The 21,735-nt window shown below is 40.8% G+C and overlaps 1 protein-coding gene across 4 annotated transcripts in view; it reads left to right on the top strand.

Moving 5' to 3' along the window:
• The window catches only part of DYSF (dysferlin), a 112,200-nt gene that overhangs the window by 19,483 nt on the left and 70,982 nt on the right, over positions 1-21,735 (top strand). For all 4 annotated transcript variants that reach the window (XM_072406682.1, XM_072406680.1, XM_072406681.1 and 1 more), the window contains 9 exons: positions 3,956-4,011; positions 6,814-6,905; positions 11,428-11,533; positions 13,533-13,662; positions 15,819-16,015; positions 17,831-17,959; positions 18,338-18,400; positions 20,144-20,194; positions 20,846-20,876. In XM_072406682.1, the coding sequence (XP_072262783.1) occupies positions 3,956-4,011; positions 6,814-6,905; positions 11,428-11,533; positions 13,533-13,662; positions 15,819-16,015; positions 17,831-17,959; positions 18,338-18,400; positions 20,144-20,194; positions 20,846-20,876 (855 nt within the window). The remainder of the gene's footprint in view (positions 1-3,955; positions 4,012-6,813; positions 6,906-11,427; positions 11,534-13,532; positions 13,663-15,818; positions 16,016-17,830; positions 17,960-18,337; positions 18,401-20,143; positions 20,195-20,845; positions 20,877-21,735) is intronic.

Genomic DNA, 21,735 nt, shown 5'->3' with positions numbered 1-21,735 from the left:
TGGAGGGCAGTGCCAGCCGTAGTGTATAACAGGGGCCCGGCCAGTGACTGGCTGGTAGGGACACACATGTGTTTTATAATCCAGAATCTTTGAAGCTAGAAACAAAAATGTTTTTATGAGGGGTGTTAGTCTGGGGGAATGGGTTTAAAGAGGTGGTTTGCACAATCCCATGCCGATGGAATGTTTTCTAATTCTGCCTAAATGTATCCCTGTGCCCATAGTATGCAATCCCACACAGATAGAATGCTGTCCCATACTACTATAATGCTAATCTATGCCAATTATTTGTAGCCCCATGCCAATAGCTTGTAGTCCAATGGCAGTATAATGTCCTATGCTATGTACATGCCACCAATGAATAATATGTAGTCCCATGCTACTAGCATGCAGTCCTATGCAAATATTATGTAGTTTCATGCCAAAATAATGTTTTCCCTTGCTACCTAAGTTCATCCCTATGCTGATAGTATGTAGCCTCACACCAATAGAAGTATTTGGTTTGTATTGGTATGCCACCCTTATACCTATAATATATAACTAGCATGTGATCCCACACCAATAAAATGTATTCTTGTATTATCATGTAAACAACTGTGCCATGGCTATAGAATGTTGACCTACACAACGCGAATGAAGCCCCGTGCCAACAATATATAATAATATGATATATTATTATATATAATATATATAAATCCTATGCTCGTAGCATGCAGTCCTATGCCAATAATATGTAGAATGTTGCCCCATACTACTAAAGTGCCACCCCATGCCAGTGACCCCAGGCTACCAGCTTGCTGCCTGGTGACAACTATTGCATATAGACCCTAGTCCTGTATCAAAAACACACAGTTCCAAAATCCCAGTGCCAAAATTAACATATTCAGGAAAAAATGGTCCTGTATTTCTTCTATTGGATTGTGATTGTGGTGGAAAAAAAAACATTTGACGTGTTATCCCCCCTCCTCGCTTTCACACACACATTGGATTTACAACTAATAGAAACATTTGTTATAGTAATATTTTATTTGCTTGAATGTTTTCCTTTTATTTTTTTGTGCTGTGCTGGGGGTGGGGAGGGGGTGACCCCTATAGAAGTGCTCCGAAGGGTATAGAATGCTTCCATGTGTACATGTAGCCATAATGGGGATTTTACTGACTACAGATAATAATTTAGTGCATACGTTTACATACCCCGCATTCCTTGGAAAGGGGGATTACAGGTGCTCCGGAAACTGGACAGATATCTATCATGAATGCTGCAGCCAGACTCATCCATCCTTCCCTCCGCTCCTCTTCTGCTGCATCTCTTTGTAGTTCTCTCCATTGGCTTCCATTTCTCCTTAGAATCAAATTCATCTCCTGTGCTTTGCCTTCAAAATCTATCTATCTATCTATCTATCTATCTATCTATCTAGTGTGTGGGTTGTTGTACAATGTTGGTAGAGACATCTCGTACAAAGTTGTTCTATGTTAGTAGTAACATTGTGTTAAAGTTGTACTGTGCTGGTTGTGAGAATTTAAAGGGCTTTTACTTTGCTGCTAGTGACAGTGTGTAGGAAGTTGTATTATGTTGGTAGTGACATCTTGTACAAAGTTGTACTATGTTAGTAGTGATATTGGATAGGAAGTGTAGGAAGTTGCACTATGATGGAAGTGACAGCATGGAGGACATTGTATTGCTCTGTAGTGTCAGTGTGTAGGAAGTTGTACTGTGTTGGTTGTCACAGCTTATCAGACATGTATAGCAGTATACACATGGAGAGTTATATATATGATGAGCGCTCTATATTGAACCTCAGGAGCTTGTGTTGGTTGTAATGTATGGCATAACACCCACATGGTTAGTCCTACACAAATAATTGCATATCACTGAATTATCTAGCATGGTTGTACTGTGCTGGTAAATACCACAACACATACATATACAAAGCCAGCTTTTTGTATGCAGAGCTCTGTACTGGTCAGCTGAACCCTGAGGTCCCCAGCCAGTCACCCTCTAAAATAATGAGTTCCTGTTATATTGCTGGAAGGAGGAGCAGGATGGAGACACAGGCTAAGAGTATTTTCCTCCTCACTATCAGAGGCTAATTAAAGGGTGACACCGCATGCAATCACCACAAACACTCTTCCTGTACAACCCTTCATACAAGAGCAGCTTATTATACACAGCCTGTGCTGAGCTCCGGAGATCTCTTGTAAGCTCTTAAGGGCAGTCTCCTCTCCTCCTCCTGTGTCACTGCTGTATCTGTCTGTCATTTGCAACCCCTATTTAATGTACAGCGCTGCATAATATAATGTTGGCGCTATATAAATAATAATATTTATTATTAATAATAATAATATTAATCAGTGGTGTCACAAATGTAAAAGAAAAATAAATCTGCAAATGAATGACTTGTCTGATGTGTAACATGTTTTACTATTATTGTTTGTAAATCAGCTAAATACATTCCAGTTGCAATTGTTTTTTCTTTAAAAGCAGCCACAGCTTGAATAGAAAAGCCTCGCCACTTCAAACATGGACCCTTGCTTTTTATATGGAAGCAACAGTCTCTCTGTAGAGATCCAGCTGCTAATTCAATGCTAAAGAACAATGATCTCTAATCAGCTAAACTCAATCTATTGAATATTATTATATTGTACATTAACACGCACTGCATCAAGGCAGCCCATTTATTTAGAATGGTTGCCAAAGTATGGTAATAGTCCTAAAAAGAAATGTGCACCTTTTTTTTTTCCCAAGATACAAAGCATGCTTGAAGCTCATTTACACCAGTGCATTGTGTGCATTGGCTAGAGGTGGCGCCTTTCATTTTGACACATCATTCTCTTTGGTACCAGAATACACCTTCCTAGTGCACCTCACAGTAATGCACTGCATATTGTGTAAAACTGTGAAGTTGAAAATGCTTTGTGATTTTTATGGTCACCCTCACATGCACATTGCTGTGTCATTCATTTTGTAATACTAATGTTACAAGTAAACTATTGTTAAGCATGACACAAAGCACCACAACTCCCTGTGTGTTTAATTGCACTACAACATACCAAGCCTAATCATTTTAGTCCCTGACCGACCCAAAAAAGCCCATCATTAGCATATTTTCCAATATTTGTGTATGCAGTGTATTTGTGCGTATGGTGTGTGTTTATTGTGTGTATAAATATATGCAGTGTATTTGTGCGTATGGTTTCTGTATATTGTGTGTATAAATATATGTAGTGTATTTGCATGTTTGGTGTCTGTATATTGTGTGTATAAATATATGTAGTGTATTTGTGCTTATGGTGTATGTATATTGTGTGTATAAATATATGTAGTGTATTTGTGTACATATCAATTTTACTTAATGCATCTCTTGCTCCCTAGTGGCCTGCACTCTTCTTTTTCCTTTGATGTAAATGGTTATAGTTGGGCCCCTGGGGGCCTCATTAACAGTGCAGACTAAGGCCAATCCAGGGTCGAGCAGAAGTGACTTCTGGGGACACACAGAGAGGAGGGAGCCTGCTTGGGCCGGGGAAGAGTTCTTCATAATGATAACCAAAATTAACATGTATCCCTTGGAGTGCTGGGGGGGGGCTTTAGTTTTGCTTCAGTGTTCAGCTTCATCTAATAGGGTGAATTTGTAATAATATCAGGACTTTGTGAGTATTTGGTCCTTGGCATTGCCTTCCACTCAGTCTGATTGCTTGCATTTCGATTTGACCCAAAAGTCAGAATGTGATTAATCAATTCCACATGTGGGACACCATAATGGTGAATTCTTGTGATGAATGATGCCGAGGATGCTGGGAATCCCATTACTCTCATTCCCTAATGACTTCATTTACCTAACAGGCAGCACTGGTTACATTGAACTTTTCTATATGAAGAATGATAGGATTCACTGCTGCATCATCTGCATGTAAGACATAACTGCCGCATCTCTCATCCATGTCTTCGTTCATATTCTAGGTGTGAAGAAGAAAACCAAAGTCATCAAAAATAATTCGAACCCCATCTGGAATGAGGTGAGCACAGGGCCGTTTTTAATTCCATATGATTTGTGTAAGGACATTATGACTGATAAATGATTGTAGATGAGCATTTCATGCATGCACAGTTAAGAAGTGGTCAGGGTTGGGTTTTATTCTGTCTCAGGGCTACTTTAGAGCAACAGAGGGATTTATTGGCTCATGTTATATCCGTGCAGTAATATGTTGTCACCCTGCTCCTGTAAAGCATTTCTTTGTTCTGCAATAAAATTGATTGTACACAAAATCCTAGATTTTACAGGGTCAGGAACTTCCCTGATTTGTTACCAATCCTTTTTTTTTAAACCAACCTATCGCAAGCTATGAAGAAATCTCTGATTTCTGTTGCTGGCAATCATTTTGTGTGAGCATGACATTAGAATTAATGATTGCTGTGCACACAGTGCTGTTCAGCTCTATGGTGAAGGGAGGGAGGGGGAGGATGCACAGGAGGCTCCCAGCTGCGTCCTCCAAATAGGATATCCCAGCAGTAGATTGTCGAACAACATCAGGTGATCATGATATAAACTCCAGATATTCGCCCAAGTGAGATACAGCAGGTCCCAAATCTATGAGCAGGTATATTTGCACAGTACTAGCTTACAACTGTGATGTAGACTAATGTCCTCACAACACAAGATGTTGTGAATATTCATTGTAGAGGTGCAAAGACTCAAATTGCAAAGTGATTAAGGTGAATGTGTGTGTAAATTGATCCCTGCAGATCAGGGAGGGGAGAGGTTAACCTGGAAACCCCTCTGAACTGACTTAGGAAGAGATGTCTATCAGACCAAAGGGTTTACATTTCGGCCCATTGATCTTACTGTCCACATTTGGTCAGCCAGGGGTGTCGTGTGATGTTATCAAAGCTCAGGGTGCCTTTAGGGTGCAAGAGTGTACTTTCAGCTTCTTTGATCTCTAAACTTTCACTTTCCCAGATGATGGTAATTCATCAGAGGTTGCAAAGCTTGGTAACCTTTTGGAGAACACTGTAGAAAAAACAGAAACATCCACGTTAGACATTACCAATTCATTTCTCCCACAGTAAATACATGTCATTAGACCATTCACTATTTTTGTCAGTTTTATGCCATCAAGTATTCATTGGAGTCTCCTAATAAAATCTCCGGAATTTCTTTGTTATACTGCTTCTCTTTGTCAAAGAGTCTCTTTGTCTCTTTGTCTTTTTCATGAAGCAGCTTGATTCAACTCAAAAGCAGCTTGATGCAACTTACAAAAAATAAAACAGCTCCATAAGATTATACAGATAGTGCAGAGAACTAATTACATGTGCTAAGGAGCCCAGAGCTTCATCTTCATCTTGATGGATAGTCTTAGGGGTAAATCACCTTATCACTATGTGGCTGGACAGGAGGCTGGTTCAGAACCAGTTCCATGGTGTGAGGGGCCAAGCGGCTGGAATGGGCTAGTTGCCAGGAACCAGGCAGGATCACTTGTTCCCACCACAGGTCTGAACGTAGTCCTTGTATCTAGGGGCCACATCTGGTGAGGTGTATTTGCAACCCCCAGTTTTAATAAAGAAATACTGCACACATGCACCCGTGGCATTAATCCCTGGCTGGTATAGTCTGACAATTTAGCCTGTGCAGGAAGCAAAGCCATGGGAAGGATACAAGCGGTCCACCTACATCAGGGGTGTCAAACTCAAATACACAGAGGGAGTTAGACAAAGTCGCAGACCAACCTTGAAATTTTTTGAAGAAATTGGACATTTTTCCTTGGATTTCCTTGGATATAAAACCTTTTCATATGGTTCAAAGAGGTTTTGCTTCACATTCAATATGGAACAAGCTTATATTACAGAAAGAGCATACATTTTTTTTTAATTCTATTTAATGCGTCTTTCTCTATTTGTAGCCTTCTGAGGTAAATATTAATGGTAAACTTTTTGCACAGGCTAACAATAAGAATACCAATATTCTTCTATGAAAATCCAACCATTCAAGTCTACGTCTTAGAGTAGCAAGGAAAAGTACAGCTGAGGGGGGGGTGGTGGAAATGCCAGACGCTGCCAATGCAGAGCTAAATCTTATGAGTGGCCCACCGCTCCCTCTTCATTGAAAAAGTGCCGCTACTAAAATGCCCGGCAATATTTACTTCTATAAAACAGTCCAATGCGGGGCCATGCATAGGCAGAGCGCCCGCTGGTCTAAAGACGTGAGTGATGCCCGGAAATTTAGTAGCGGCGCTATTTCAATGCAGCGGTGGGCAAGCTGCAGTTCATATTTTGGATTCCTTTGGGGGCCAAAATAAAGGATGTTGGGGGCTGGATTTGGCCCCCGGGCAAGGTTTGGCACCCATGACCTTTACACAGGTCTTCAAAATATGCCCATAGGGGCCGGGTACAAGACCAGCCACACTACAAAAGCAGAGACTGGTCCTAAAACTGAACAACTTGAGAGATCTGGAAGAAATATAAAAAGCATACTGAAATTCAAAAAGAATACACATTCCTCTTCTATATAGACAATACTTCTTTATCCAGGGACTCAGCTCTAAATGCTAAGGTCAATAACCCACAACAGCCAATCAGTGTTCATAATTTCATCCTATTCCAGTCTGACTACAACAGAATTCACTCTGATTGGTTGTTGCACTTAAGAACTTACACTCAAGAATAAGAACTTTTTGTTAAAAAAGATCCAAAAAAAGTTCATACAGATATATACATCAGACCTCACAGTCGTAAACAGAAGAATATTAATGAAGTTTGGTTCAGAAAGATGGATGAATTGGAAGCAATTAATCTTATTATGGAATATTTTTTATTTTCCACAGGGCTTCGAGTGGGACCTAAAAGGCGTTCCACTAGATTCAAATGCTGAGCTCCATGCTGTCGTCAAAGACCATGAGACTATGGGGAGAAACCGGTAACGTGCTTGTAATATTTTATTACATATTGATTACATGATTATATTACACATTGGCATAATTTAATTCTAGCTGTGCATTTTGCGGGCACTTAGCCAATGATCAATTCTATGATTATTATGGTGAGATATATTGGCCAGTCTAATGGTCTGCTGAGTAATGATCTTTCCATAGAAATGTCTCTTTCTTAGGATCCCGGCCAGCCAGTGTCCACTTCCTTTGGCCTATTTTTGTCTGTTGTTTGGATTTCTGGCAGCATGCTGCGTCTCGCCTGTCCCTTGAGGGGTCACAATCTCCTGTCCAGGCAGGGAATGCTTATTAAATAGCAGTCCAGGACTACAAGTATTGGCAGTCGCTGACATGTTGTTTCTATCCAGTGCTGACATGTTGTTTCTATAGCAATTGCCCCCTAATTTACCTTTTATTGCACCCATATACAGATGATTTTGCTAATCCAATGATTCTTTACAAGGTTGACAAGGTTGAGTTTAGAACTTGGGAACAGTTATTACAACCAGTTTTGTTCTGGAGGCAGTGTCAGTAGAAATAATGCGTATGCCCCATTGACGTCTGTACTTTGGAGAAGGAAGCGGTGATGGACCAGTAGATGTACGGTATATAAGATGGCAATGGATGCATTATCAGATAGTGGAGAAGGAAGCAGTGCTGGATCAGGAAGCTGGATATATGGTGACTGTGTGTCTTGAGCAGTGGAGGAGGAAGCAGGACTGGAATCGTCAGGCTTGGCTCCCATGTACAGCGGTGCCTGATAACAGGGAAGCCGTTATCGGTAATGAATGTTGCACGCTCAGTGCCTACTCCAGGAACTGTTTGTTTAAGTGTTCTGCAAAGCAAATGTTTTCCTAACCACATATATGGAGCTGTTGTTTCTCCCTGTTTGTTATCTCTAACATTTATTTCATTCTGAGATGTCAGATCTTACAGCTGATAGACCCCAACCATTGTCCTGGTGTTTTTTCTAATTGCTTTCTATTCTTAGATGGAACATGAATAATATCACAGCCGCTGCTGAGCTTAGTGTAAACTCGCAGCTTCCTGACTTCCTGCTCCTTCTAAGTTTGTTTACCTGAGTTCAGGGAATCCTTTATGAGGAATTCAGCAAATGTTAAAGAATTTCTCCAGCTTAAAACCGGATATTTCATATCTCCAAGCATGCTCCCTTAAGATGTTCCTCATACAAGAATACCTGTTGTCTCAAGTTTTTGGCCACTGATCACCTGGTTTGAGACCTGTTATCCATTGGCCATACATTAGTCAGAGAGATGGAGCCCACCAGGAGCCCAACATGGATTTAAGATGCACATTCAACTTCAAGGGGATCCTCGTGTTTTAAAGGATGTCGCCCTTCTTCTACCCATGACCAACCAAGTGCTCCTTTACAGTTCTGTGGAAAAGCCACATTCTCTTGCAACTCCTCCTTCAAGTTATTTTCTTTCCTAATATTTTTACCCTAGAGGAAACCTTGAAATAGTTTTCAATTCTCACCAAACCCCTACTGAAAGTCATTTTTGGGGCTCAATGGGTAAAAAAGACTCTTAAACTGGTGGCAAGTGGAATGATTACCCCCCCTACAGTGATGGCTAGAATAGCATCTTTATAGACACCTAAAACATCATTAGAGTCATGCAGATGGCTCTACCAGGTGGTAGTGGCCCTAAAACTATGCAGGCATTGTCCAATCAGAGGCCACTTGATCAAAGTTTGATTAACCCCCAGCAGCCCTTGGAGGAGATGTGGTTGAGAACGGATGGTAAGGAGAGTTCTAATTGATGTGAAGTAATAGATTTGGCACAGAATAGTTTTTAATATGTTGCTGTGTATTCGCATCTTGTGTCGATGTTTTTACAATTCTCTTTCTATCGATTATGAGCCGGAAAATTGAGCCTTTAAAATCTGCAATCACAAAGGCTTCATGGGCTAACCACACAATAAGTAGAATGTACATTTCATCTAACTGAAATTGATCTCATCCAAGGAAGGGAAAACAATCAATATCTGGATTCCAGCCTTGAGTTTTTTCATATAATCTATTTATTGTATATAGGGGAATGTGGGGTCACATGTAGGTTACCAGAGGTTCAATGTTATCCTGCAAAGCGGGGGTCACCACCAGGGATCCAGGACCCATACTATAAATCATTAGGATCCATAACTTCACAGGCGGCTCTCATTTGATCAATGTTGATCCACACAGATGAACCTGGACTTGCAACATTAGGATGTCCACCTTAAATGTCTGTAGCTGTAGTTGACATAAAGCAGCCCTGTCCTGGTCACCTGCCCACAGTTGGTGCACTTCTTCTGCTGCCCCTCCGGTAAACCTCCGGTTTACAAACAGGAACCCTGCCTGATTTGAACCTTTGTTTAACAAGCCCAACTGATTCTAAATGGATCTAAGGGCCAGTTGGGACCCTTTCCCTACCAACACTTGCTTTCATTAGCACATGCAACGGACAGTGGGTCCTTGTGTCCCTCAACCCCTTACCCCAACCATCCCAGACACTGGGATTACAAGCAAAATGATATGTGCTATAATATCTGGCACTAATAGGGCGATCAGGGTAGGAGGTTGTCTATGGAAATCTAAGGAGAAGAATGACGTGATGTGTGTGTGCTGCAGCAAGTCTTCTGTTCATGGTTCCATTTTTGGCTCTGACAAGTATTACAACCAAAAGCTTGGAGGCTCCATGTGGAATCAGTTTCTGAATATTGCACAGCTCTACTGTAAAATGACAATGGCATTATGAGCAGGTTCTGCTCTTTTTGTTTGGAGGTGGTTCCCAATGGCTGCCAGTTTCTGTGTAACCACAACCATTAAGCCCTTTCCTAATGTAGAATCATATGGCACCACACAGTCCTCAACCGCTCACTACCACCCAATTCATTCCTTATAGTTGGCCAAAGCTGAGATGCATACAGGACATGAGGAAGCGGCTAGAAATGGGTTACAGCAATCAATGGCATTATAAGCAGGTCCTGCTCTTCCAAAAAGTTTTGTTAAAAAAGAGAGAAGAATGTTCATACATTGGGTTCAACCCCAGGTGCCCCTTGCTAGCAGATCCGAAAGAGTGCATAGGCCATTGCGCAGCTACATATGTTGAACCTCCCTATGCCCTAGTAAAAGCTTGTTCACATGATTGATGGGTTAGGCAGTAATCAACCACTCTTTCCACCCCATTGAATCCTTCTTGGTGGCCACGGCAGAGGTGCTACTTGTTGGCAATGTGGAAGTGGTAAATGCCCTGCAACCTTACCACCCATGTAAACTAGCCCAACTTATCTTTCTATCTTTATCATTTCTTACCCAGTATATATCTCCTTCTCTTTTTTAGTTTTCTACATTTAGCTGGAATTCCTTTGGTATTCTGGTCAGCCCAGCTGCACTCCATTGTGTGCTGGAAAAGTTATTTGTGTTCCTGGCTTTCTATAAAAATAGTGGAAAGATAAGATGTTTTTATTCCACAGCTTGGTGTTTACAGGAGGTGGGAAGTCTCTTTCCTCCATCACTCACAGCAGTCAGCTAGGTTTCCTCCATCCATTTCCTGTGTTTGTTCCTCGGGAAGAAAGGGACAGTCCTTGTAAGGAGCAGACAATTGATCCATTAACACCCAGACTATAAATATATTCCTCGTTATGGCATTTCTCTGCCAAAGTGTTGGATTCTTCAATTTATACCTTTGCGGATCGCCGTACTGTGCCGACTTCTCTTATGCTTCATATGGAGGACTGACTTCCAGGGACTGTCCTGATGCTAAAGTCCTGTCCCTGATGCTTCTTCCTATAATCCTGGTCTGGCCATCTATTTAATAAATAACCAATTCAGTGTAAAAAAAAAAAAAAAAATTGAAATCTACTTAACAGGTTTCAAGCCAGCATTAACCCATATTCCTATCAGGACAGAATGTGTATTATAGCTTGCTGCAATGGTGTGACAACAATGCTGCACTGCTCCTGAATTTAGAGTAGAGTTGCCACTGTCATTTTGTAACTTGTCAATCAGCATCTAACCACGCTGAGTCCCGCCCACTGCTTTCTGGATTGGCTGCACTGGCTCTGCTGCAAAACCCCTCCCACTAGGAGCAGCAGAGTGTGGAAGGGGAGAGTGAGATAAAAATGATTGTGAATTTGGCTAAGTTAGGCAGGTAATTGAAGATTTTTTATTTATATTTTAGTGCCTTTGCATCCCTGATGTGGGACTTGTTTAGATTGTCATACAGAAGCATTTGGTTGTTATCAAATCAATGAGACTTATACTCCACAAGGACAATATGTATTGTGGCTAAGCCTCATTCACCGCTTCCTTATTATTGCTGTTTATGACTTCCTGTCCCAATAGCAACTGCTTCCCCTCCCAGTACAGGAAATTAGGCATATTTTCCCCAGTGGCGTAGATAGAATTTAAAACTGGGCCAATTTTTTTACTCTTTCTCTTTATATAGAAAGCTTAATTAATATAAAATATTTCTACTTGATAATTTTTGTCCTTCATTTCACTTCTAGATTCCTGGGTGACACCAGGGTGCAGCTACGAGACTTATTCAATTCTGCCAACCTGACTGCCACCTTTAACTCTCCTCTGTTGGACAACAAGAAGCAAAATACCGGGGTGAGTAATAGAGGAGGAGCACAAATTGTATTAAGATGTTGTAAACTAAGGAATCGTACCAGGGGAAGTGCCAAAACGTTTAGTTCCGAAGCAGACGGGTTACCAATGGTGCAGCACCAAGGGGGCCCCTCTAAGCATTGCTAATTGCCTATCACATGGCTTCATTTATTTACATGGAATATAGCCCAGCCGGTGATCCATCTCTGGATTCTGGGTGCACCACCAATGACACATGCTTATAGGACCTGAGAGAACCCTATTGCTGAACAGTTAATAAGAAGTTTTCACATCATCCAAATAGTGATAAAGAAACCCAACAAAGAACCCTCTTTGAAACAAAGAATAAGCTTTGTGTCAGTGAACACTGTCAGATTATTGTGAACACACATTTTTATGATCATCTGGCTTGTGTAAACAAAATGTGCGTGTCTTTGGCACAAGGCTGTCTCCCTTTCCCTTCTCTGGGAGGGCGAATATACAATATAGATCCTGAGAGCAGACAGCTGGGAAAACTGGCTGTTAGACTTGTGTTGTGTTTCCATTTCTAGCCATGGAATGTGATGTTTTCCGTGAGTCAGCAATAAGCAGATTCCAGGGCTGGACTGACTCCATGCGGTTACAATGTAAACTTCCCTATCCAATTATATCTGCAGTGAAGTGCAAAGAGTGGAAGATGGCACGATTGCTGTACTGATTGCATTGGATACACTCTTTACATTAGATACACTCTTTATTGCTTTATTCATTGCCTGAAGTGTATGTGAACCACAGCAGTGTACTTACACTTGCTCCTCTTGGGCTTACATACCATTGGAAGCATATTTGTGTATTTATTTTATAACTAACACAGTACACTTCCAGTGACAGATCTCTAAGAGCCCTCGGTTCTTTTCTTGGACCGCAGAATGATTAGCTTCTGAGATTGTCGAGATGTACTCTATATTTCTTCCTTGATATGCACTGAATTTTGTACACATATGCACCATAAACACACATACATACATACATATAAAAACCCACACAAAATTTCTGACTTACCTCTCTGCTGGCATTGATGGCACCCCCCTTTTGTTCCCTCATGTCCCCCTTCCCCGGCACATGGACAGCAATGTTAATGAGGAGCAGAGGGATAGGCTTAGGGCTGCCCTCCACTCTCTGTAGACTGGGTAATGGTGCCAGGAACCAAGGCACCAGGCAATACATGTGGGATATGTTCCTTGTGTCTATGCAGGGCAGGTGGCACCACCTTCCCGGGCAAAGTCGATAGGCCCTCTGTGTTCACTCACATACACTTAAACCTGGCCTGTAGGCAACCATTAATACTTAGATGCGCATTGTTGCTAGATTTGGGTTAATTGGCACTGGGGCCGCTTGGACACGGCTCCTTCCTTACTGAAAACTCACACACTGTCCATAAATCCATTTTTACTTTTATGGTAGGGGAGCCAAACATTGGTTTTGGCCAAGAACTCATTGGTGACTGCCACAGTAACCCAGATTGTCACAGTGCCACAATTGGTATTGCATAACACTACAAGGGCCACATGTTGGGCATGAAGAGTCTGATATTTAGATTGGGCTGAGAGCCATTATTGCACCTCAGAAAATATTATACAGCAGTTGGTGTCAACATGGACATTTTGGAGTGTTTATAGACTGCCGCCAGGAGACTTCCTGTTTGCTTGGATTTGGAATGTTCTGTGTTTCTGTGGGGTCAATAACTTATCCATATCCAGTGTCAGCTAGCTGTGCGCATTAAACTGAAACCTCAGGAGGTCAGATAATGGAACCAATACGTCTACCATCAACAGTGGTGGACGTAGCGAACAGTGGGCCCCTGTGCAGAACTGACCTGAGACGCCCCACCACCACCACCATGATTGTTCATAGCTTCTATTTTATCCTGGTTTGAAACTTGTTTCTAAATGTTGTAACAGAAATAAAATACAGCCTGGTAATATATATTAAGATTCATTTTTTATGTTTTATATTGACTCAGGCAACACTGACGATCCAGATTTCTTATTTCCCACCTCCGGGGTCCATGCCAGCTTTCCCTCCCGCTCCATCTTTTCCAAAGGAGCCCACGCCATCCCTGGTGTCTTTCAGTACGGTGGATACTGTCACTGGTAAGTCCATGAGCCGGGAACTAATTTATATTTGGTTTTATAATTGTGCCCTGGGATCTAGGCACCCAGCACCATCCTAACCCCTATCACAACATACCACAGCCAAGGACACATTCCAGCTTGCTAATTGGACAATGAAGCAATATTACACTGCCCAGGTCATCCTTCTACTTTGCCAGCACTTGTGCACTGCAGCAGAATCTGATTATCTGACATGGCAAATATGAACAGTTATATAGTTGTATTTATTAGATATTTATATATTATTAATGACCTCATACCTGCATTCATTTCTGTTTTTTAAGTGATCAGTATTCAACTTTAAATATATATAGTACAGTCAGGAAATTTTTGGGGTCATTCAGACCATTTGAACATCATCACACGTAAAAACTCCATATTGCTATAGACAATCCTCTGTTTTATTCTCCTCTGCATTGACTATAAGACTTAATGATGGGAATATAGTGACATATTACCCAGAATTCCTTGCGTACACAGTCCCAACATTATCACAACACCACCAGCCACAGACAAAACATTGCACAACTTGTCCTTCTAACCATATAATACATCATAAGATAAAAACACAATAAAATATTACAAATATGACGATATATTGATAAAAAGTGTACATTGTGTCAAAAAGACTCATCACAGATACTAAATATCTTCAGAATCTTTAAAATAAATGTTATTATAATTACAATAATGATCATCTGAGCTCCATCATTTTCCTTGGCATAAACACGAGAGGTGGGGATCGCTCACAACTTATGTCATCACCGTAATTATCATTGACACAAAGCCAAGGATATCAATATGACAAACAGCTTTCCAATGCATGGTAAACCACGAAGAAGGTGGGGAAGGAGGTAAATCTAAAAACAAAAAGATCATACATTGAAACCTACCAACCCCTAGGGTGGCCATAGACTGGTTTCGATAGGGCAGTGTTTCCCAACCAGGGTTCCTGCACAGATTGTTAGGGGTTCTTTGAGCTATGAGCCATTTGTGAATCTCAGATCAGTATAAGTGACACCAATGATCTTTTTGGCTATCTGTAAGGGTGAGATTATTCTCAATGGCCAGCAATATAAGAGACATTCTTCCCACTGACCACCACACAATTGTATTGTGAGCTGTGGATATAGTAATTATAGCCGGGGTTCCCTGAATACCTGAATGTTATTTCAAGGGTTCCTCCAGGTACAAAAGGTCGAGAAACATTGCGATAGGCTAATATGCATTTTAACATTCCACACTTGGAACATCACACTGTTGGATGAATATTTGTGGCTACCTTATATATTAGATTACTACAGAGCTTCTGAGTCTTCTTTTGGAAATAGGTATCATTGATTAGACCAGGGTGTTCAATGGAAGGAAGGGAAATCCTCTTAGCTCTATACATTATAAGTGTTGTCAGATTTATTACCATTGGTAGGAAAAATATATGTGTCTTTGCTGTTGAATTTGTACAGATGGGTTAATTTGCAGTCCAAATTTTCCAATACTCCAGGATCTAAAAAGTGTATTTGGCATTCCTACCTGATTGGTCCAGGGTGTATTGTGAAGTACCTTCCTTTATTCTAGAAGGCATCATATGCATTTTTATGTACAACATCAGGAACTAAAATGTCAGGAATAAACTTTGTTTTGTCAGCAACATTAATATTTTCTTTACATATAAGGCCTGATTTATTGAAGCTCTTCAAGCCTAGAGAAGATAGACTGCAATGGGAAGACCTGGATGATCCAGCAAACCTGAAATTCATCTGGTCCAGGAGTGAAAATATTTACCAACTAAAAGCAATTGATTTTTTAGAATCCATCCCAGGTTTGGTAGATCACCCAGGGCCTCTTGTAATAGTCATTACAGTAATTTTTTCATATTTGAAAATCAAACCTATAGTCTACTACAACTTTAGGGTGGTTGATTGAGCCCCTCAAAAGTCTTGATGTAGGGCCCTGGTTGCAATGGGAACTTTTGTGACCCACTATGGTACAACAGTGGAAATAGTATAAGTTTCATGATTTGTGATCCACTATTTTGAATAGACGTTGCCTTATTTGTGCACCACATTTTTATTGTTAGTGGGGATAACATGGGCATTGTATTATGATTTATGAGTGTAGATGCGTCTTCTCTGTAGATATCACTGGGGACGAGGATACAGAAGATCACATCGGCACTGGAGATGAAGGCGATGCAATATCCCTTCTTCCCGGAGCAGAGCAGCCGACTCTCCCCAAGAAACCCCAGCAATATCCAATCCAGGGGGTCCAGGGGGTGAAAAGGAAGAAGAGCGCCCCTCAGAGAGTGCTGTCCAACAAACCTCAAGACTTCCAGGTAAGTAAAAGCCCTTCTCAGAAACTGTAACATTTGACAGACAACTTCTATTTGAAACAGATGGTGAGCTGCAAACCTACCTGCATTGCATATTTTTTACTTTTTACATCAACAAAAACATGTTTTTTGAATGTATTCTCCCTTGAGAAGAGACATATAAGGGGGGATTTGATCACCCTGTATAAATATATAAAATGTCCATATAGAGAACTCTCTTCCCCATTATTCACTTTGAGATCATTACAAAGAACAAGAGGGCACTCTTTGTGTCTGGAGGAAAAGAAGTTTAAGCTCGGGATAAGGAAGGGATTCTTCACTGTAAGGTCTGTGAAAATGTGGAATCGGCTCCCTCAGGAAGAAGTTTCAGCAACTACTACAGATTGCTTTAAGAAAAAGCTGGATGATTTCTAGAAGCACAGAATATAACTGGGGATCAAAGCTTTAAAGTAAAGATTACACAGACTGTTGATCCGGGGAACATCCGATTGCCTTAATGGAATCAGGAAGGAATTTTTTTTCCCTGTTGAAGCAAATTGTACCAGGGGTTTTTGCCAGGGACCAACTATGTCTTATGGGGTTTTATATTTGAGATATGTTTATTTCTCTAGTGGTTGAACTTGATGGACTTATGTCTTTTTTCAACCTAACCTACTATGTAACTATGTTTTTGATGATGCGCTCAAGAACGCCTATGAAAGGGTATGGTCACCTTGCCTGTGCAAGTATAGTCTCAGTATCTCTGCCATGAGCACCCCCTATCTGATTTGCCCCTTGCCTGTCCTCTCTCACCACTTATTCCTCAGTCTTCCCCAGAATTGGGCTCCATTTGACCTGTTGCATTGTACTCCCTTACCACTTTTTCCTCAGTGTGACAGTGTTCCTTTTAAAGCAATATAGAACAAGAAAGCGCCCGGGGATGTGTCTCTACTCCAGTCCCCACTTGAAAATTTACCAAACATGGCCTGCGGTGTTGTGTTTTCTGAATATTCTCTAATAAGTAGACATGGAAGTGAAAATGTAACATCCCGTGCTTGTGTCTATCAAACATGCTGCTATGATTTAGATAAGGGGCTGGAAGTACAGCAAGAGCCGTGCATTTGGGGGTATAGAATATTGCAATCAAATACACATTTGTGGTAAATAACTAAACACTAAAAAACTATGAAAATGAGGGTGCCCATTACTTCCTCCTGGCACAATGGAACGGATACAGTCTGTCATTGTCATCATGTAAATGCAGACGCTTCAAGCCTGGGCCGCTACAAATGGCTACATTGTGTTTGTGTATTTAAGTGTGCAGATGTGTACAGCTTGTGTATAATTGTATGTGTGTGTGTAATTAGGTGCCTGTTTCTGTGCAAATTCATTTTTTGCATTGGTGTCAGCATGTATACATTTTGCACACATGACAATATTCTAAAACAAATTGGAAGGCTTATTTGCATGAGTAGGATAACAATAATGCATGGGGGCATCTAAAATGGAACATGTGCATTTAATGGGTGTGGTTTGCTTGACATATTGCAATGGAAACTTCAGCATATATTTGGGGATTACATACTTGTAATTATTTATTCAAAGTTATTCAGGTGATTCCTATACAGAACAAGATAAGTTCTTCTACGTGTACTCTGAACATTTAAAAAACCCAGAGGCAGGTAGTGTTAATAGGAAAGGAGTCCCCCATACTTAGTCCAGGTCCCTTTTAGAATGCACTGACAATACACTCCAGCACAGGTTATATCCATACCTGATTGTACTTACCAATATGTCAAACATAATCCGAATTTCCAATATTTTATGGTTCTCCACCAGGTCCGGGTTCGGGTGATTGAAGGGCGCCAACTTATAGGTTTAAACATCAATCCTGTTGTCAAAGTGACAGTTGCTGGACAGACTAAGAGGACCCGGATACGGAAAGGAAACAGCCCTTATTTTGATGAGGTAATGTGAAAATTTGTTGACTGAATCAAGTTTGGGGCACAACTAAAGCAAGCAGTTTTTTCTCCTAAAAGCTGATATGTGAATTTTTCAGACCAGGAAATTATTATAAATAATTTTCAATGGATGTGCTCATTTTACTCTTCTGTATGAACTAGGATAGGTGAATGTATGTAAAAGTTAACTAGAAATGGGCAAAGTTCTTGAAACGTATTAGGTAGACGTGAGACCTCGTACCCACTGCATTTGCATGTTCTATAATGGTTTTGTAAACCAAAGAAGATGGCTATGACATGAAACTATCTAGCAAAATGTATTTAGGTAAATATCAATTGTTCAGCTTGTTTTTAACTCTTTAATCTTTTGTTCTTCTTTTCCCAGACATTTTTCTTTAACTTCTTTGAATCTCCGGCTGATCTCTTCGATGAACCCATTTTCCTTAAAGTGAGTATCTACCAGAAATAAGTTCAGCGGTTGCTTTGGTTGGCTCCACCATCACTAAAATTGCCTTCTCTAAGGATGTCAAGGGCAGAGTTTGGTCTGTTGCATGTCGATCTGGAAATGTTGGTTTATGGGGTCTCTGCAGCCCTTACAGACAGCCCTTTTGTGGTATATTAAATCACTGAGGTTGGTTTTCCTTCTGAACATTGCTGTGAGTTATAGGGTTCTGCACTTTTTTGTTTTTGCTGCATAGTTTCAGTTGTTTAGAATGTATTTGAATTAGAAGAATAAGAAGATACATGCATTTCTTCTACCGTTTATTCCTGTAGGCCTGAATATGGGTGTTGAGTTCAGGTGCCTTGCTATCAAGAGGTATTAGACTATCAATATAAAATGACCATTGGCCAATCTAGTATGGTCAAACCTTGGGGGGGGACTGGGAAATTCTGGTCCTTTTAAGGCAAAAATAGTATTCTGTGTCATAAAGTGTTCTATGCAAAATGTGCCATGATCCCTCAATAATTTGTGGGCATGGTAAAAGGTGAGTATTCCCAAATGATATGGTTTATTTTTACATCTTTCACCATCACCTGTAGCTGTAGATATTTAGTCACATAACATATCACTCAGCCTCAGTAGAAGTTGGTGCTAAAAGAGTTCTTATGTGTCAGGGACTCTGGTTTCCCCGATGATCAGCATCTTCTCTCAGGCCACTGGACCAACAGATCTAAGTAGACTTATGTGAAAATCTGTCCCCGACTCCAGTCGTTTCCTAAACCAAGAAAAAATTAGATATCTGTAAACCCATCGTTAGCTCCGAAGATATAGATGATGCCTAGAAAAATGCTGTATGTTCAGTCCATAAACATGAATGCTCGACCCACACAAGCACAAGGACATTCCAAGGGATGAACATTTTGGGTATCGCTATACAGCCATCCTATTGCAGCAGTAATGGTAACAGAGTACCCCCTGTGCCGGTGATTTATGATGAAGCCAATTTAGCAACAGCGCCTCTCTTCTTACTTGTGCGTTCACAACCACTCCTCTCTCTAGGCTAGGTAGTGTCAGGAGTACCTTCTGACTGGGCTACAACAAAATGATTTGAAGATACCTTCCCCTCCCATGCGGATAACACCCTCCATTTATTTCTATTGAACTTTAGTGGTGAGTAAAGTCATTTTCCCATTGTGAGGGAGGAAATTCATCCGTCTCTGCTAAAGTAGACTACAGTGCAGGGCTGGCATTGAAGCTGCTGGTCAACACGGAAATGACTGCCAAGGTCAGGAAGGTTTCTGCAGACTATTGAACCAGCAGCTTTTTTTTCTCTGTGCTGATTTTTACCCATGACAACTGCAATGCTACTTAGCTCAATGGAAGGGAAAGAAGGGATGTTATCCAGAGGAGAAAGTGCCCTCAGTTAAGGGGGAGCCAAGTTTGTTGTAGTCCAGTCAATAAACCAATTATAGATTCAGTAAGACCAGCACCTTCCAGCTCTTCAGTGCCCCAGTGCGCCCCTTAGGCAGCCTACCGCAAGAAATAGCCCTGCCCAGTGGCTATTCTTGTAACACCTTGTGCAGATCGTCCTCCACTAGGTACGCCATAGAATATAACTCTTCGGAAGTATAGTTCACTTCTGGACTATTTAAAAGAAAATATTTGGATACCAAAGTGCCATTGCTGAGATGTTGTTAGGAGTCTGTAGGATTTTATTGCACTCACCTTCTTTTTTTTCCTTTTATGCAGGTATTAGACTCTCGCTCCCTTAGGACAGACTCTGTTATTGGTGAATTTCGGGTAAGTTTGTGTCTACATGTAATGTTGCTGTGAATTTAAAGTAGAAATGAACTCCAAATAGGGTATGAAAAAGCCTAAAAAAACAACCTTTCCTACTGAGAAATACAAGAGAAGTTGAAGGTGCCTAGGCACTACTGTGTCTGGACTATTATTGTTGTATATATGCTATGTGAGATCTAAGGAATTTCCGACTGCTAGAACATATTTAGAGTGAGATTTTGTGAGGCCACTTTGGTGCTCACTTTCCATGCTAACAGCTCTGACTTGAGGAAGCAAAGCCCTGCCTCTACCAAGGTGGCCAACTCCACTTGGAAACCTGGTGCAGAAGAGGGCATTAGCTGCAGGAAGGTCCAGGACAATACATTGGTGACTCGTTCTTTGTCTTCTTGCTGTCTGTATTTTACTCTGAAATAAAAGTTCAGGAACCACGAGGAGTCTGAAAAGACCTTCGTTACCAAAATTTTCTTTAGTGCCCCATCTGAGAATATTTTCCCTTTGTTACAGAGGCTGACCCACCTTCTGGCCTCTTGTTCTTTGAGAATGCCTTAGTTACCAGGAGGACACTTTCTTCAGACAAATGGGTAGATTTGCTGTGATGATAATTTGTAAAGTGTCAGAATAACTACATCATTATTTGCTCTTCCCATACAGATGGATGTTGGAATGATTTATGGAGAACCAAGTAAGTGTTAGTGGGCATGATAGTTATAAACATTGTTGGGAATGTAGACTGGTTACTGGGGACTGTGGGGGCCATTTCACATGTACTTGTGTCCTGTAGGAACCTTCTAAATGTCTCCATCATGGTTGGAGATTTCTTGGCAGAATGGTGACTTCCAGGGCTCATGGGGTATTTTTTCTTGAGAGTCTCAGCCCAGAAAGTTCAAGCCACATTTAAAGTTATTTTTTGTAAATGGCACCCAACTATCCAAATCCAACTAATTGTTTCATGTCGATCCAACAATATCTGAACATGATGATGATAGCTTAAAGCTCACTTTATCTGTTTGCCTTGCTTACCCCTCATTCTCTACAATTCCTTGTACACTGTATAATATTTTTCATATCTTTTAGCATTTGAGTTGGACATCTCTTCACTAGAGCCTAGGGAAGACATTTGAAGCCCAATCTAAGACCAAAAAAATTCATTTTTAAGTTGTGACTGTAGGACATATATTCATGTTTTGTACACTTCATGTACATAAATGTTCCTGTTATTCTTCTAGAAATCCAATATGTTCATATTATATTGTGTTTATTGATAATACGGTGCTTTTTCTGCACTAAAAATCCAAGTGGAACTGATTATCCCCTAAGAGTCAATCTGGGGAATGTACATATATATATATTGTGACACTAAGGCAGGAAAGGCAGGATTGGAGGTTGAAGGGAGATATATATGCCCAAAATTCCTCTCTTATGAGATATATTTGCCCAAGATTCCTATGTGAGGTAGCAAGTGGAAGACTCTCACCTGGGAGATAATTAATGAAGAAGCACTGAGGGTGGGGATATAACATAGAGCTAGGAGCTCAGTCAGG

This window comes from Pyxicephalus adspersus, chromosome 3, assembly GCF_032062135.1.
Source record: "Pyxicephalus adspersus chromosome 3, UCB_Pads_2.0, whole genome shotgun sequence".
Taxonomy (NCBI): Eukaryota; Metazoa; Chordata; class Amphibia; order Anura; family Pyxicephalidae; genus Pyxicephalus; species Pyxicephalus adspersus.
Note: the sequence above shows the minus strand (reverse complement) of the source record. Positions and strands in the feature narration are given on the sequence as shown.